This window comes from Platalea leucorodia (assembly GCF_965183815.1).
Source record: "Platalea leucorodia genome assembly, contig: HAP1_HAP1_SCAFFOLD_203, whole genome shotgun sequence".
Taxonomy (NCBI): domain Eukaryota; kingdom Metazoa; phylum Chordata; class Aves; order Pelecaniformes; family Threskiornithidae; genus Platalea; species Platalea leucorodia.
The window spans coordinates 55,576-71,989 of NW_028121356.1; the positions used below are offsets into that span (position 1 = coordinate 55,576).

At 60.5% G+C, this 16,414-nt stretch overlaps 1 protein-coding gene across 1 annotated transcript in view; it reads left to right on the top strand.

The window, feature by feature from the left end:
* LOC309603811 (scavenger receptor cysteine-rich type 1 protein M130-like) overlaps positions 1–16,414 on the top strand; it is a gene marked incomplete at both ends in the record, with an annotated part of 85,869 nt that overhangs the window by 36,735 nt on the left and 32,720 nt on the right. The window contains 4 exons of the mRNA XM_082338716.1: positions 7,767–8,081; positions 8,899–9,225; positions 9,312–9,626; positions 9,983–10,297. Coding sequence (XP_082194842.1) covers positions 7,767–8,081; positions 8,899–9,225; positions 9,312–9,626; positions 9,983–10,297 — 1,272 coding nt within the window. The remainder of the gene's footprint in view (positions 1–7,766; positions 8,082–8,898; positions 9,226–9,311; positions 9,627–9,982; positions 10,298–16,414) is intronic.

A 16,414-nucleotide genomic window follows, 5' to 3' on the forward strand; every position in this document is an offset into this window, starting at 1 on the left:
TTTCCATTATTACTTTTTTGTTTAACTTGCAGAAAAAAATCATTAGTGTTAGCAGGCTTTGGCATCATGGAATATTTCTTTACCCATTTTGTGTTCTTTTATGCCTTGCTGAAGAAAATGGGGCTTGTTTTGCAGCTTGTGAACAAGGAAAATGCATCTTTTCAGTGGTTTCACGCAGGTGATTGCGTGGTTCCTCATGGTCTCTGCCTGGCAGTCGGTGCTTGAGGGGTTGTTTCTTTGGTGAACGTTCCTCTTGGAGGACTCGGGCAGCATGGTGAAGATTTACAGAGCAGGGATCGGCCTATTTCTGAGGAGCTCTTTCCTCTTGCGGTCACCCTGTGAGAGGCTCCATTGCATGAACGATGCAACTCACGTGAACACCAGGAGCTGCACGTCCATGGGTACTGCCTGGTCAGTCCGGTCTCTGCAGCAGTGTGCTTTGTCGTGTTGTTGGAAGATTTGGACAGTAGCAAGATTTTTTGGGTTTTCATTCCTCTAATCCTTGCTTCTCTGCCCCCATCCTCTTCCCTTTCATTGTTTTGGGGTTTATGGTGGTTTATTTCTTGGTTAGTTAATTAATGGTAATTATTTTGCTGGGGAAGGTGATGCGGCCTTGAAGCCCTGGGAGGCGGGGAAAGGTCTTACGTCCGGCACAAAGCCGGGAGCTCTGACCCCACCGTGAGCCCTTCTCTGCCCACAGCTCCCAAGAAGCATTTTCACCTCCCCACGGGCCTTCCCGGTGCCTGTTGGGATCCCTGCCCTGGAACACGCCAGAGCACGGGCACCGCTGCTGCGGGAGACACCACGGGACAGGGGCCCCGCCCACCCGCTTCCGCTGGAAGCCCCGCCCCCTCCCAGCACCCGCAGGGGCCCTGTGCCCCGGAAGTCGCTCTCCTCTGCCGGCCATGTGCTCCGCTGGGATTGGCTGGCAGGACCGGCCACCCCTGCCGCTTGGCCCAGAGATACGTCAGACCCGGAAGGCCCTTCCCCTGCATCCACAGGGGCCGCCATTTTGGGTTGGCCGCCATTTCGGGACAGGGCGCCGCCATTCCATGGCAGTGAGCTGCCCTTTTGTTAAAGCTGGTACTGCTCTGTGATTGGCTGATGGCCATGTCTCGACACCGTCAGAGCCGTGTGTTCTCAGGCAGCCCCTGTGATTGGCTGGCAGGACCGGCCACCCGTCCCAGTGTCCCCAGGGGCACGTCACAAAGGAAGCCCCCTGTCATTTCTTACAGGGAGGCCGCCGCTTCTGACAGCCTCATTCCCCACCTCTTTTCATCCTGCATTGTGATTGGCTGACAGCCATTTCATGACACGTTCATAGCCACGTGTTCTCAGGCAGCCCTGTGATTGGCTGCCCACCTCCTTTAGTCCAGGAAGTGCTCAGATATAAAGATATATGCATTTATATAATATATATGTATTTATAAGTAAGTATAGAAATGCATACAAATACATATTTTATTTATTTCTAAATAGGTACAATATTTTTATATCTATACTTCTGTATAGGTACTTAATATAGAGTTTTTTATGTCTATGCAAACATTTATAAAGCTATAGATAGCAAATATATACAGCCATAAAAAAACCCATAGGTATAAAACGGATAAAACCTTTTTTTAATAAGAGCTACCGGAGTGAGCATTTAAAGTTTAAATGTGAAGAGAAACAAAAGGAAGAGGCCAGGTCGGGGTCCCCCACTTTCCCAGGCTGCAGAACAAGCCCTGACAGGTCTGGGGTGGGGGGGCTTCAGGAGGGCAGAGGGGTGCCTGAAAGGTGGTGGGGCGTGGACAATCTGGAACGTGCCCAGGGGCTACGGCCACCTCCTAGGAGTCCTCCAAGGGGCCTCCTTAACAAATCCTGCCCGTGCAAAGAAGGGGCCAGTCCTGAGTGAGGGGAGAATTCGGGATGGTGCTGTGCTTTGCACTGCTGTCTAAAATAACGTTGAGAACACACTGATGTCGTAGCTATTGCTGAGGAGTGCTGCCATAATGTCAGCGCCTTCTCTGTTTCTCACTCTGCCCCCACAGCGATGAGGCTGGGGATGGGCAAGAGGCTGGGAGGGGACAAAGTCAGCAGAGCTGACCCAAATGGACCAAAGAGATATTCCATGGCATATGGCGTCTTGTTAAGCAGTAAGTCTTGGAGGGTAGTTTCTCCAAAGTAGCCATTGCTTGGAGACTGCCTGGGCATCGGTCTGCTGGTGTGAGTGATCGCTTCTCCATTGCTTGGTTCCTTTCCTTCTTTTCCCCTCCACTTATTAAACAGTGTTTATCTTGGCTAATGGGGTTTTTTTTGCTTGGTTTTGCCCTTCCAGTTGTCTCCCCCATCCTGCTTGGAGGGAGTGAGTGAGAGACTGGTTGGGGGTTTTGCTGTCAGCTGAGGTCACTCCACCACACGAGCACACAGCAAATAGGTTGGCATGTGCTTGTGAGGTCACCGGAGCCTGAGTAGCCCAATGGCAAGTACATGGCAAATGGGCAGATATGTACTTGTGAGGCCACTCTCAGACAATAGGCCAGGAGCTGACCCATGGCATGTGCAGCTTGTTGTGAGGTCACTCCTGCCTGAGGAGCTAGTAGGCCAGGAGCAGGCCTATGGATTGTGTAAGTGCTTGTGAGGTCACTCATGCCTGAGCAGACGATAGGCCAGGAGCTAGCACATGGCATGCGAAGGCCTTTGTGATGTCAGTGGTGCCTGAGTAGCTGGTAGGCCAGGAGAAGCATGTCTTGTGCTGGATATTTTGAGGTCACAGGTGCCTGAGAAGCTGGTAGGCCAGGAGTAAGCACCTGTCTTGTGTAGGTGTTTGCAAGGTCATTTGTGACCGATGAGCTGATGGGCCAGGAAGAGGCCTATGGGTTGTGTAAGTGCTTGTGAAGTCACTGCTGCCCTGGTAGCTGATAGGTTAGGAGCAGGGCCATGGCTGGTGTAGGTTGCTGTGGTGTCACTGGTGCCTGAGTAGCTGATAGGTTAGGAGCAGAACAATGGCTTGTGTAGGTGTTTGTGTAGGTGTTGGGTCATTGGTGCCCGAATACCTGATAGGCCAGAAGCAGGCACATGGCAGGTTTAGATGTTATGACATCACCTGTGGCTGAGTGACGGATAGGCCGGGAGCATGCACATGGCTTGTGTACGAGCTTGTGATTTCCCCGGTACTGGATCAGCTTATAGGCCAAGAGCAGGCATATGGCTTGTGTGGGTACTTCTGATGTCATCAAAATAATATTTAGACCCCACCCAAACATGGCTTTTTGGAAGAACCATCATCAGCAGAAGTCCATGCACAGCACCCACCCCCGTGTGACAGTGTAACTCTTGAGCAGACAGCGATGGCAGCAGGAGGGTGTGAGGTCACCGTCACTGTAACTGCTGAGCACCCAGCGGTGGCTGTAGGAGGGTGTGAGGTCACCGTCACTATAACTGCTGAGCACCCAGTGGTGGCTGTAGGAGGGTGTGAGGTCACCGTCACTATAACTGCTGAGCACCCAGTGGTGGCTGTAGGAGGGTGTGAGGTCACCGTCACTATAACTGCTGAGCACCCAGTGGTGGCTGTAGGAGGGTGTGAGGTCACCGTCACTATAACTCAGAAGCACACAGCTGTGGCAGGAGGAGGGTCTGAGGTCCCGTCACCGATGGCACCGCGTGGCCGTGGGGCTCGGTGCAGAGCGGCCGTGTGCATCAGCGGGGCATGCCGGGGGCCGGGAGCTGCCCGGCCCCGTGTCTGCGAGGCCGAAGGAGCAGCTCCTGCAGCCCTGGCTGGAGCAGTCGGGGTGGGGGTGGCTCGGGGGCACCGCCGGGATGTGCCTGGGCACGGTGCCAGGAGGAAACCACAGACTTCCTGCCTGGGCGCTGCACGGGGAGCGCGGCGAGCGCTGCGAGGCCACGTGGGCTGTGGTTTGTGCACCTGCAGGCTCCAGCTCCCGATGCGCCTGTGGGGAAGAACGGCCCCTCGGGGACAGGCTGAGAGTCAGGGGCCTGACGGAGCCTCTGGGCTGCAGGTCTGCTGCCAGGGCAAGGCCATGGCCCAGCTCGGGCTCCTGCGAGGGACCCAGGGTGGGGCTGTGCAGGGAGGGACGGGCGAGCCAGCCCTCCTGGGATGGAGCTCTTCCCCTGCCCAAGGCCCTTGCCCAGCTGCTGCTCCCAGCACAGTGGGGTCTGTAGCAGGGGCAGGGGCTTTTTCCTTCCCATCCTGACACAGACCCCGGTGCACTCCCAGCTCCGTGGTTCCCACAGCTTGGCGATGGCTGAACACTCACACCTTGGCCTCTTGGATGAGCCCACCGTAGAAGATGCTCAGTGCTCCCAGTCCCCACAGCAGGGTGCAAGGGGTGACGGACTCATTTCCCCTCCACACACAGCTTCTCCCGTGATGATTCCCTGACGTAGCGACCATGACACCCGCAGCGGGACACATATGTCCCTCATATATGGTCATGAATGGCGCTGGAGAAGTTCATTGGAGGGCTGGGCTGTGTCGGAGGGGAGATAGCTCCCGATAACGTCTCAAAAGGTGCTGCTGCTGCTTTGATTGGCTCCTCCTGCAGCTGGGTCGGCATCTGCAGAGATATATTACCCTCCCATCGTCGTTGTCCCCATGAGTCCGCAGGAGCCGTGGCAGTGAGTGGGGCGCAGCAGGGCTGTGCCAGCAGGGCAAGAGGCTCAGGATGGGGATGGAGGCACTCCTGTCGCCTCGGGTGCTGTGGCTGCTGCTCTGGGTGCAGCTGTGCAGGGGTAAGTGCCGGGTCCCTTGTCTCACAGCCCAGGGCCAGCGGGTACCAGCGGGGTCATCGGGATCCCTTTGGGAATGGGGTTTCTTTCCAGTCTCCAGTGAGACAAGGGTCAGAAGGTGCTCAGGTCCATGGACCTTGTGCCTTTCCCTGTGCCTCTCTGTGTTTAAGGCAGCCCGTGCCTGCTTGCATTTATGGACACCCCCATCCTGGGTGACCCTTTTGGGACCCCTTGTTCCCCAGGTCTGTGCCCCTGAGGCTGGCAGTGGCCCAGGTGGTGATGGCAGCACTCAGCAATCCCCAGGGCACAGCCAATCTCCAGGGTGTCCCAGGGTGCAGGGGAACCCTGACCCCAGGAAGGCAGTTTGTGCCCACAGAGAGAAGGGGCCCGGGCTGTCTGCACCCACAGGTGGCAGAGAAGTTTCCTTCCTGGGGGCCCGAGCCAAGCACAGGGGCTGGGCCGATTCCTGGGACAAGGAGACGATATGGGTTGGGGGGATCCTTGGGATCATCTTGGTCCTCCCTGAGGACATGGAAAGCCCTGGGGGTGGTGTGGTTTTGGGTGGTGGCAAGGCAGGTGGTAGGCAGGGGAAGCTGTGGGCCCTGGGGCATGGGGCTTTCCAGGGTGTGCTTGGCTGGGGAGAAGATGGTGCCCTGTGTAGGGCTTGGGGGCACGGTGTGTGGGTGGGCATGGGCAGGGGGCTGTTAGAGTGGGAGGAGGTGCCAAGGGCTGTGGGGCAGTGAATGGCCCAGCAGGGCTGGAGTTGGCCCCCCCAGCCTGCACAGCCCGTGGGGAGAGGAGGGACCCCCACACTTCCCCAGGGACAGCTCAGGGAGGAGAGGGCTCCCAGCCTGGTGCTGTGACTCGACTCCCAGAGCTGCAGCCTGGGGCTCGGCCCTCTCCTGACCGCTCCCGTGTTTTGGTGTTTGAAGGGGCTGCGGAGGTGAGGCTGGAGGATGGCGGCGAGCGCTGTGCTGGGAGAGTGGAGGTGAAACACCAGGGCCAGTGGGGGACTGTGTGTCATTTCTCCTGGGACATGGCCGATGCTGCAGTGGTTTGCAAGCAGCTGGGCTGTGGGTCTGCTGTTGAAGCTCATTACTATGCAGACTTTGGGCCAGGATCTGGCCCCATTTGGGTGACTGGTGCTAAGTGTCATGGCACTGAGTCTGCTCTGTCTGAATGTACAAACGATGAAAGTCTTCGACAGTACTGTGATCACAGTCGGGATGCTGGAGTGACGTGTTCAGGTAAGGGGCCAGCCGGTTCCCTACCTTTGTGGCCAGGATGGGGGAAGGGACCTGGCTGTGCCCTCAGGGAACAATGACGGGGTACTGGAGCAGGGCCCAGTGTTGCCTGTCACACTGCCGAGCTGGGACAGTCATTGCTGGTTTCCCCAGTCCCTGAGGAAAGCCCAGGGGTAACTCACCACTGCCTGGCCCCAGATGCGGCTCAGCCCAACCTCCTGGGGCTGGGAGATGAATGGCCCACTCTGCTCCGCAGTGTCTGTTCCTTCCCATCTCTCTCCTCTGGCTCATCCAGGAGCTGCCTGGCAGCACCGAGGACCAGGTCCCCCCATGCTAGAGGCACTGAGAACAGCTCACGTGGCCACCAACAGGCCTGGGGAAGGGCCCAAGATGGTCCCCAAAGCAGAAGAGCTGCTCAGAGGGGAGGAGTACTGGGCTTGGGCAGAAGAGCAGGGTGGCCCATGGCCACCTCATTTCTTTCCCAGGGTCACCCCATGAGAGCCAGCCCACAGGGAGTGCAGGCAGTGGTGATCTGCTTCCCAGCCTCTCCTGCCTGCCCCAGCCCCTGGCTGCCCTGTGCCATTGGGGATTTGCCAGCACTTTCTGGCTCTCCTTGGTGCCTGTCCTTGCACTGGGAGCTCGTCTCAGCCCAGGGCTGTAACTCTGCCTGCTCTCCTGCCTTCTGCCCAGCCATTGACCAGGGATGTGCACGCCTGGCAGTGCACGCTGGCCCCGGCTGAGGACTCCTCCCCAGGCAAACGCTGCAGCCAGGGGCTGGTGAAGACAGAGACCACATGTACACTGGCAGTGCATCTGTGCCCTGTGACATGTCCCATCTAACAGCAGTGCCCCACTGACCTGAGAACCACCGGGGAATGTGGTGCATTTCTGGTGGCTCCACGGGGTTCCTCAGCCAGGCCCTGAGCTCAGTGGGCAGAGCAGGCTGCAGCAGCCAACAGTGCCTTGGCCAGTCTCCCTGGGCCCCAAGTGCTCGGAGTGCTGCCAGGAAGTCTGAGCAGTGCCTACGGCTGGGGGTTTGGGGGAGAAGCAAGGCCACAAGTGCTGTGCTGATGTCTGAGGAGCGGCAGGGTGTCCCTGGTGTGTTTGTGCCATCAGCAGCCCCTGGGAGCTGCTGGGAGGGTCGTGGGGCGCTGTGCCTGTGGCCACCTTGCAGACCAGGTGGGACGTGGGCATGTAACTGCCAGAGGGCTCTGGCAACTCTCCGGGGACTTTGATTGCTCCAGGATTTGTCCGGCTGGTCGGAGGGGAGAGCCCCTGCTCAGGACGCGTGGAGATCCGCGATGGGAACCAGTGGAAACCTGTCTGTGACTCAGACTTTGGTCCCAAAGCTGCCGACGTGGTCTGCAGGGAGTTGCAGTGTGGCGCAGCCCTGTCTGTGCCCAGGGCAGCTCACTTTGGAGAAGGTGTTGGTGCCACGTGGGACAGAGAGCTGCAGTGTGTGGGGAATGAATCCCTTCTCATCTCCTGCCCCAGGGGATCCCGCAGAGACCAGCCCTGCACCCTCACGAATGCCGCTGGTGTCACCTGTACCCGTAAGGACTGAGGGTGGGGTGTTCCGTATCTGGGGGCGTGCTGGGGCCAAGGGGAGCAGGGCCGGGACAGTGCCATGCTGTGCTGGGTGTGAGGGCTGGAGGGGTGATGTGGTTGTCTGCAGCCCTAAAATCAGGCAGAAAGAGCAGAAAGGCAGGCTTTCCTCCATTTGGCTGCTCCTTCACCTTGCAAGGGAGCAAAAGCACAATTCTGCCCTATCTCATCCTTCTCTGTCCCCAGAGTACACAGGGTTCAGGCTGGTGAACGGCAGCACGGCATGTGAGGGGAGGGTGGAGGTGCAGGTGCTGGGGACCTGGGGCACCCTCTGTGCCTCCCGCTGGGATCTCTCGGACGCCCACGTTCTCTGTCGTCACCTCGACTGCGGGTTTGCTGAGTCCATTCCCAGAGGAGGGCATTTTGGGAGAGGCACGGGACCTGTCTGGAGAGACTCATTCCACTGTGATGGGACTGAAGTCCACCTGGGACAGTGCCCAGTGACCGCCCTGGGGGCCTCACCGTGCTCCCATGAGAACGATGCTGCTGTCATTTGCTCAGGTGAGTGCTGGGACAACGCTGTGTTAACTCCATTTGTCCCTTGGGTGTTTCATGGCCACCCAAAGCAGAGGACACTATGGCAGCAGCAGGCTGAAGAACCCCTAGCTTTACCAGGAATAATCTAGAGACCTTATCTGCTCAGATTCAACCACTCTGATGTGGGAGAGCTGAGGACTGAAAAGGGTCGGGCATTTCTGCCCCACCCTGGTCAGGGGCTCAGGCCCTGGGGCCACCGCCAGACACAGGGTTCTCTGCTCTCCTGCTGCAGGACAGACCCAGGATGGGGCTGTGGGGCTCAGCTCCATCCCTCTGGCTTTGCCTTTGCTCCTGGTCAGCACAAGACCCAATCTTGTCCTGTTTGATCGGAAAGGCCCCCCTTGCTCTGCTCCCTGCCAGGGACACAGGCTCCCGGGCCCTGATCCCCAGGGATGCAGAGGGGCAGAGGCGTGTGTGTTCTGCCCCATGGCTCAGCAGTGCCAAGGCCAGCGCTGAGGTGGGGCAAGGCTTGTCCTGGGGCTGCCTGTCCCCAGGCCACCGCCGGCTGCTGCTCCCTGCTGCGGGAGCTGCCCCATCTGCCTCAGCAGGGACGTGTTGGGTGTCTCTGCCCCACCAAGAGCAAAGAGAGGGTCTTGCTCAGGAAGGCTCAGGGACTGGGGAACCAAGCCTGTAGAAAGCTGCTCCTGAAGCTGACCGCAGAGGGCTGGGGGCAGGCGGGTGAGCTGCAGGGTGTTGTGAGGGTTGGAGAGCCTGGAGAGGTGCTGCAGGTTTGTGGGCTGCCTGGTGCTGCTGAGGGCTGGGGCATGGCTGCTCTCCCCAGGCCCAGGCAGCTCCACAGCCCTGCGGCTGGTGGGTGGAGGGAGCCGGTGCGACGGGCGAGTGGAGATCTTGCAGCGCGGGACGTGGGGCCGAGTCCTGGATGAGCAGTGGGACATGCAGGAGGCCAGCGTGGTGTGCCGGCAGCTGCGGTGCAGAGAGGCAGAGAGAGCCTACAACCCCCTGAAGCCTCAGAGAGGGACGGGTCCCGTGGGGCTGCGAGGGGTGCGGTGCGCAGGGCACGAGGCCAACCTGACCCTCTGCAACACCTCGCTGCCCATGAGCGCGCTGGCAGCAGGGATTGCAGAGGACGTGGGGGTCGTTTGCTGGGGTGAGTGACACTGCACAGGCCCCCCAGGCTCTGGGCTGGGTGGGCAGCCGGCCCCTGATGGCAGCTGGGGTTTCTTCCTGCTGCAGGGAGCCGGCAGGTCCGGCTGGTGAACGGGTCCGGGCGCTGTGCTGGGAGAGTGGAGATCTACCACCAGGGCAGCTGGGGGACTGTCTGCGATGACCAATGGGACCTGTCTGATGCTGCCGTTGTTTGCCACCAGCTGGGCTGCGGAGGGGCGGTGAAGGCAGTTGGCTCCGCCCGGTTTGGGGAAGGCTCCGGTCAGATATGGCTGGACAGCGTGAACTGCTCCGGGGCCGAAGCTGCTCTCTGGGACTGCCCGGCAGGGTCCTGGGGGCAGCACGACTGCGGGCACAAAGAGGACGCAGGAGTCGTCTGCTCAGGTCTGTGCTGGGAGCTGTGGTGGGAGCCCAGTGCCCGGGGAGACCAGGACAAGGGGAGAGCCGTCAACGGCCAAGGCTGTCCCTGGCTGCCTCTGAGCCCCTGCCTGAGCCTGTCCTGGGGACACCCATGCACAAACCCCCTCGGTCCCACTGGGGGCCCCTTGTAAGCTGAGCTGTCCCCAAGGGTTAGCGCGGAGGGCATGGGTGTCTGTCCGGCAGGGACTTCTCTCTGCCCCTGGCAAAAGGGTGACTTGCTGGCCGTGCCTCTGCCTGGCTGAGGGCCTGGGGGGTGAAGAGGCTCCTCTGCTCCCATAGCCCCGGACCAGTCTGTTCCCCTTTGGGCTCTTTCCTCCCAGATTTCATGGCCCTGAGGCTGCACAACGGCACCAACTGCTCCGGGCGCCTGCAGGTGTTCTACAATGGCACATGGGGGACCGTTTGCTCCAACTCAATGACTCCCAAAACGGTGTCGCTGGCATGCAAGGAGCTGGGCTGTGGGGATGGAGGGACCCTGGAAACACGCCTGCCCTATGGTAGGGTGTCTGGCCTCACCTGGCTGGATCGCGTGGAGTGTGGGGAGAGAAACAGCTCCTTCTGGCAGTGTCCTTCTGCTCCCTGGGACCCACAGTCGTGTGATGACCTGCGAGACGAGACCCACATCACCTGCAATGGTAATTCAGAGCTCCCTGGGCACCAGCATCCCCCCAGCTCCTGCTCCCTGCTGGGCAGAGTCAAGCGCAGAGACAGGGCCTACAGGGGCTTTGACTTTACGGGCCAGACCCTGCTGCTTGTGGTGGCACAAATGGGACTTCAGCTCTCAGAGCCCCACACATTCCCCAGCAGTTGCCAGCCGGGCTCCCAGCAGCGCCCGGGGCAGGCAGAGGTGTCTGCAGGCAAGGTCTCAGAAGAGCCCAGCCAGGGCTCCAAGGAGCGTCCCCTCCATGGACACCCTCCTGCTGCTCTGTGAACCAGGGTCCCTCTGGGGCTGAGCAGTCAGGGTCCCCCACATTGCCGTGCGTGTCCCCTGAATGACTGGGGTTCAGCTGCTGCCGTGAGCGAGGCGGCACGAGGAGGCGTGAGCAGAGCTCAGCCCCACGCTCTGCTGCACGACGCCCTTCAGCAGCCCCTTCACAGCAGGATTTCCTTCTGCAGGGAGTCGGCCAGAAACACCCACGGCCCTGGGGACCATGTGCCCAAACTCCACGAGCTGCACAGGTAGCTGCTCCTCTGCATGCCCCTCTGGCCTGGCAGGGCTCTGCCTGCTGTCCCGGTGCCCTGGGAGGTCTCTGCCTTCTCCAGACAGGGAGAAGATTCGTGCCGTGGGAGGCGAGAGTGGGTGCTCGGGCAGAGTGGAGGTCTGGCACCGCGGCTCCTGGGGGACGGTGTGCGACGACTCCTGGGACATGCAGGATGCCGAGGTGGCGTGCAGGCAGCTGGGCTGTGGCCCCGCGGTGTCTGCCCTGGACGAGGCTGCTTTTGGGGAGGGGACGGGCCCCATCTGGCTGGAGCAGGTGGAGTGCCGGGGGACAGAGCCATCTCTGCAGGACTGCTGGGCTCGGCCTGGGGACAGCGGTGCCTGCCGGCACAAGGAGGATGCTGCCGTGCGCTGCTTAGGTGAGCGGCAGGGCTGGGACCCTTGATGGAGCTCTTGGCAGAGCTCCTGTGAGCAAGGCCGTCCTTGTGGAGCATGGGAGCCTGGTGCCAAGTGGGCAGCAGCCTCTGTGGGGCTGGATGTCCTCTGGCTTCTGCCTGCAGGGCCCTGCAGCCCCCAGAGGCATCTCCTGGGCTACCTGCACCATCCTGCCCAATGGCCAGAGCAGGGCCCTGGGCCCTGTCCTGGCCACCCCGACCACTTGTGCAGGAGGGGCAATTTGGGTGGGATGCGTCAGGGATACATGCACACACGCACGCACACACGGTGTGTGAGAGAGGAGGCTCCCTGGTACCTGCACACCCACCCTCTCAGCCCAGCTCTCCTTCTTCTCTTCTGCAGCTGCACCCAGGACAGCAGCACCAACCCCCCGACCAGGTAACCTGTCCTCCCCGCTGGTGCTGGGTCTTCTCAGGGCCAGCTGTGACCCATGGCAGGAGGGAAGGGGCTCCTTGCCAGGATGTGAAACTCCCAGGAGGAGGCACTGGGATAGCAGTGGGGTGCGGGGGTTGGGGAGGTCTGTGATTTCCCCATCAAGGTGGGATCTTCCTCATGACTCACTCCTGGGGTTGTCTACCCCTGGTGTAATGGGGATCAGGACTGGGGTGTCCCAGCCCCTACCTCTCCCAGGCTTTGTGCTGCCCTTTTTGTGCTCCTGCCATGCAGATCCCACCCGGGGCCGTCCGACCGCCAGCGGGAGAGTCTCATTGCCCGTCATCATCTGCATCATCCTGGGGGCCCTTCTCTGCCTTGTCCTGGCCCTCCTGGCCGGGCAAGTGCAAAGCGCCAGGGCTGGGCGCAGAGGTGGGTGGCGGGGAAAGATGCCTCCTGGCAAGGCCAGGGGTGCTGTGAGGTGTGAGTGAGTGGCACAGCCAGAGCTGGGGGGATAAGGGTGCATGCTGCCTTCATTCCCATGAACCGCCTCTTTGACTGCCTGACCATGGTCCACCAGCAGCAAGGGGCAGAGAGAGTCCAGACGTGGGAGGAGATAGGGACGGGAGGAGGACAGAAGTAGCAGAGCTGGGCTGGGGGAGATGGGCGCAAAGGGGAAACAGATGAGGACTTCACACTGGCAGCTCTCTGGGCAGCTGTGGAGGGAGCTGTGGGGCAGGGGAGATGCCAGGAGGAATGCGGGGCAGCAGGGTCGATCCCCATGGTTTCAGGTCCCCAGGCTGTTCCTCTGTCCAGCCCTGACCTCCCCCCAGCAGGGAAGGGGCCATGGGGCAGAAAAGGGAGAGGAAAGGTGCGAGCTGCTCCAAGCTCTGCATGAGGGAGCTGACCCAGGGGCCAGAGGGGCACAGGGGCTGTTTCTGAGGGGACATTGAAAGGCTGTCGCAGGAGATAGGGATGGGTTGAGGACAGAAATGGCAGAGGTGGGCTCGGGGAGCAGGACTGTGCTGTGGCAGTAGCCGTCTGCTGGCCCAGAGGACCAAAGCTGGGGGAGCAGAGTGGGATCCCATCCTGTCTCTGCCTGTCCCTGGGCCAGCCCTGCTGCTGTCCACAGGCTCTGGGAGAGCTTGGGAGCCCTTCCCTGAGGCCGTGTATGAGGAGATCGGTTACAGCCCGGCGTGGGAGAAGCAGGCGAGGTTCAGAGGTTCAGGTGGGTGTGGGTTCCTCCCGGGGGGCACATCTGCCAGGCCCTTCCCCCTCATCCCCCACCCATGGCTGACCCCCTGCAGTCCCCTGGCCCATGGTCCCTGCAGTGCTGGGGCTGTGGGGGCTGTGGGGAGAGCAGCCAGGTCCTGGGCCCAAGAGAGGAGCTTCCTCCCCACCAGTTCCTCCCCTACCAGCTGGGGACAGCCCCTCTCTGCCTGTCCCTGCACCCCTATGGGACACCTGAGGGGGGAGGGAAGGGGCTGTCCCGGGGCAGCTCTGGGAGCCCCTTTGAGACAGGATTTGTCCTGGAGGAGCAGGGTGATTCCTGAGCCCTTCTCCCCACTCAGCCCTGCCTCTGTGGGTCCCCCGTCCCCAGCAGCACTGACCACAAGCCTGGTCAGCAGAGCGCACTCCCCTAACAGCCACTGCGCCTCTCTCCAGGCTCCTCTTCAGAGGGGTCCCTGACCAAGCTGCAGCCCTACCCCAGGGACAGCAAGGGGGAGGATGGTCCGGGATCAGCAGCAGGTAATAGGGTGCGGGAAGGAGTGGATCTCTCCTCCCCGCAGACATGTGAAGAACAGCGGTGTCACTGACTGTCACCATCAGAGTGACGGGAGCTGTCTCCTGTGGTACTGCCAACACCGGTGTCTGAGCCCCACGTTCCTGCGCATCTTCCCATCCACTGCTCTGCAAATATATCTTCTCCCTGTCACCAGCTCCCCTCTCCTTTCAGACGTCCCTGTCCTGCCCGGAGGTGACCCAGCGGATGGCTATGATGATGCCAGGGAGGTTTCTGACCCTGGGGAGGATCGTGCCCCTGGGCAGGGAGGCTGGGAAATGGCCAGGGCACCAGAGGAGGCAGCAGGACCCAGGGATGCACCTGGAGGTGAGAGGGAAAGAGAGCGCTGCTGGTTCCTGGGTTGCCATCCCTGGTTCCAGATGAATCCTTGCTCTACTGAGAACCCAACCTCGTGTGATGGGGGAACGTGCAGCAGGAATTTTCCTTGGGGGCCCAGGGTAGGGAGAGGGAGCTGAACATCTCTGGACTGGAGAGCAGAAGGGAGGAAGGTGATGTACAGAGCAGGAGGGGCACCCCATGGGGCAAACGTGCAATGGCTGCCTTGGTGCTTGCAGGGGCAAATCTGTGCTCCCAGAGACGCGCTGGGGCCCCTGGAGCTGAGGGAGATGCCTGGTCCCTGTGCCCAGAGAGCACAGGCTATGACGATGCTGAAGAGGTGTCTCTGGCACATCCCCCTGAGGACACACAGGCTGTGCCAGTGGAGCTCAGTGCACAACAGTCCCTGAGCCGCGCGCCAGGAGAGCCCGTCCCTGCCATGCAGCTGGATGCAGCCAGGAGGGAGGAGAGGTCTGTGCAGCTGGGAGAGCCGTGAGCACCAGGGAAGCGTCTCCCTTTTTCCACAGGCAGCAGAAACAGCCGGGCATTTCCTCTATATTTGTTCCCCTGTTTTTGCATCATGCCTCCATATTTGTTCTTATTAAAAGCCTTTAGGGGTCTGAGCCACAGCTGGTGCTTGCCTGGTGTGATGTCGGGGTGTCTCCCTGAGGCTGATCGGGAGGAGCAGAGCACAAAGACATGGTGGTGGGGAAGGGGCACGTATCAAGGACAGACAGCAGTCTCGGGGTCAGATTGTGGGGCTACAAGAGCCCCTGGTCCCTAGGGAATATTCCTGCTGTCAGAGACATTTCCATCCTGGCAGCCACAGTTTCCAGCCAAAATGTCTCTCTCCAAGGTCCCATGAGTGCCCATCTCTTCACCTCGGGGTTCCCCAGTTTCTCTTTCCCTCAGGCCCTACCTGGGCCACGCTGGTCCCACACAGAGAAGCGAAGACAGAGCTGCTGTGTTGGGTGATCCCTGGGCTGTGGTCTCACAGAAGTTAGCCCTATGGTGGCCAAGGTGCCCTGGACACCCCAGCCAGCCCCAGCAGGTATGACAGCAGCGGGGACACAGGAGCAGAAAGCTCACAGCCCCTCATCCAGGCACTGGGCCTCCCCCTGCGCCCCTCTGCCCCCCAGCATCCCTGGAGGTGGGGGGAAGGGCAAGCTTCCGTCTCCCTGGGGCTAAGGGTGTCTGTGGCAGGGTGGGTGAGCATGGTCAGCTCTTAACTGAAAGGCCAACGGTTTGGCCACACGCAGGGGTGGTGTCCTCGTGGTGCTACAGCTGGGGCAGTTGTGTTGCCCAGTGCCATAGATTTGTTCCCCAGTGAGCCCCTGCCTGGCAGAGAGGGTTTGGGGGAATCAAAACCAGACCTCAGTCACCGTGAACATCTGGAGTGGTTGAGTGGAGGAGGTAAGGGGATGGGCTGTTCATCCAGTCTGCTTTGCACACATGGCCCCAGGGCCCATCCTTATCAGTGACTCTCCTATTCTTGCTCAGGAGCAACCTAGAAGGACTCTTTGGGAGCAGTGAGAGTCCTGCAGGCACTGTCCCTGCATCCAAGCACTTTCAAGCTCATGCTCAAAGCTGGCCAGACAGTAACCTTGCTTGGACAGACAGTCTCTCCCTCTCCCCATCCTCTCACTTGTGCTCAGTCACAAAAAAAGCCAAACTCCTCTGGAGGTGCTGGACAGCTGGAGAGCACCAGCTGAATGATCCTCAGCACGGCTTTGTCAGTTGTCCTGGGCACATCAGAGGTCTTACTGGGACAGACCTCCCTCTCGAGGGAGGATGCTGCCATTGAGGCCTCAGCTCCAGGGAGTGCATCTCCCTGGGACTGCGGGGATGGCGGCCTCTGGTCTGGGAAATGGGGTGCAGGTGAAGGAGGTGTGTGAGGATGGGACCAGTCTCTGCACCACTGAGAATGAGAAAGAGGAGAGAGACAGGGTCTTTGCAGAGACCCCGCAGAGGAGAGATCTCCATCCCTGTGGAGCAGGGAAGGAGGGACAGCTGGAGACCACCCCGGAGGAGCACTGAAGGGCGAGTCCTGCCCAGGGAGGGGCTGGGGACTGTTGGTGCTGGAGGAAGGCTCCTTCGAAGCCACAGATCGACAGCTACAGAGCAGGGATGGTGCTCTGGCAAGAGGTGAAGGAGCAAGCAGGGCTGGGGCAGGCTGGAAGAAGGAAAGCGATATCTGGAAAAGTGTAAGGGAGGAAATGATTGCTGAAGCCCGGGGTTGAACCAGGGACCTTTAGATCTTCAGTCTAACGCTCTCCCAGCTGAGCTACTTCAGCCCTGCCTTGCCCCCCCAGCCCTTGTCCCTGTGGCAGCGGTGCCAGGCCCCAGGCTGACACACAGGAGGAGGCTCCTCAGGGAGGTTCCCAGGGAAAAGCTGTGCCCAGCCTCAGGCAGAGGGGACCTGGCTCCTCCCTGCCTCCAAGGCCCCGTGGGCTCCACGTTTGGTGGAGGCCAGCTCGCACTGGCTGTGCCAAGATGTGTCTGGGCTTTGTACAAACGTGACAGTGGCAAAGGTAAGTGGGCAGGCCAGGCATGGGCAGCTGCAAAGGCTGAGGGTGGAAGAAGCGTGGGACTGGTGGAAGACCTTAACTCCTTTCCCCTGGAAGGCCTCCCTCCCACCACCCTGTT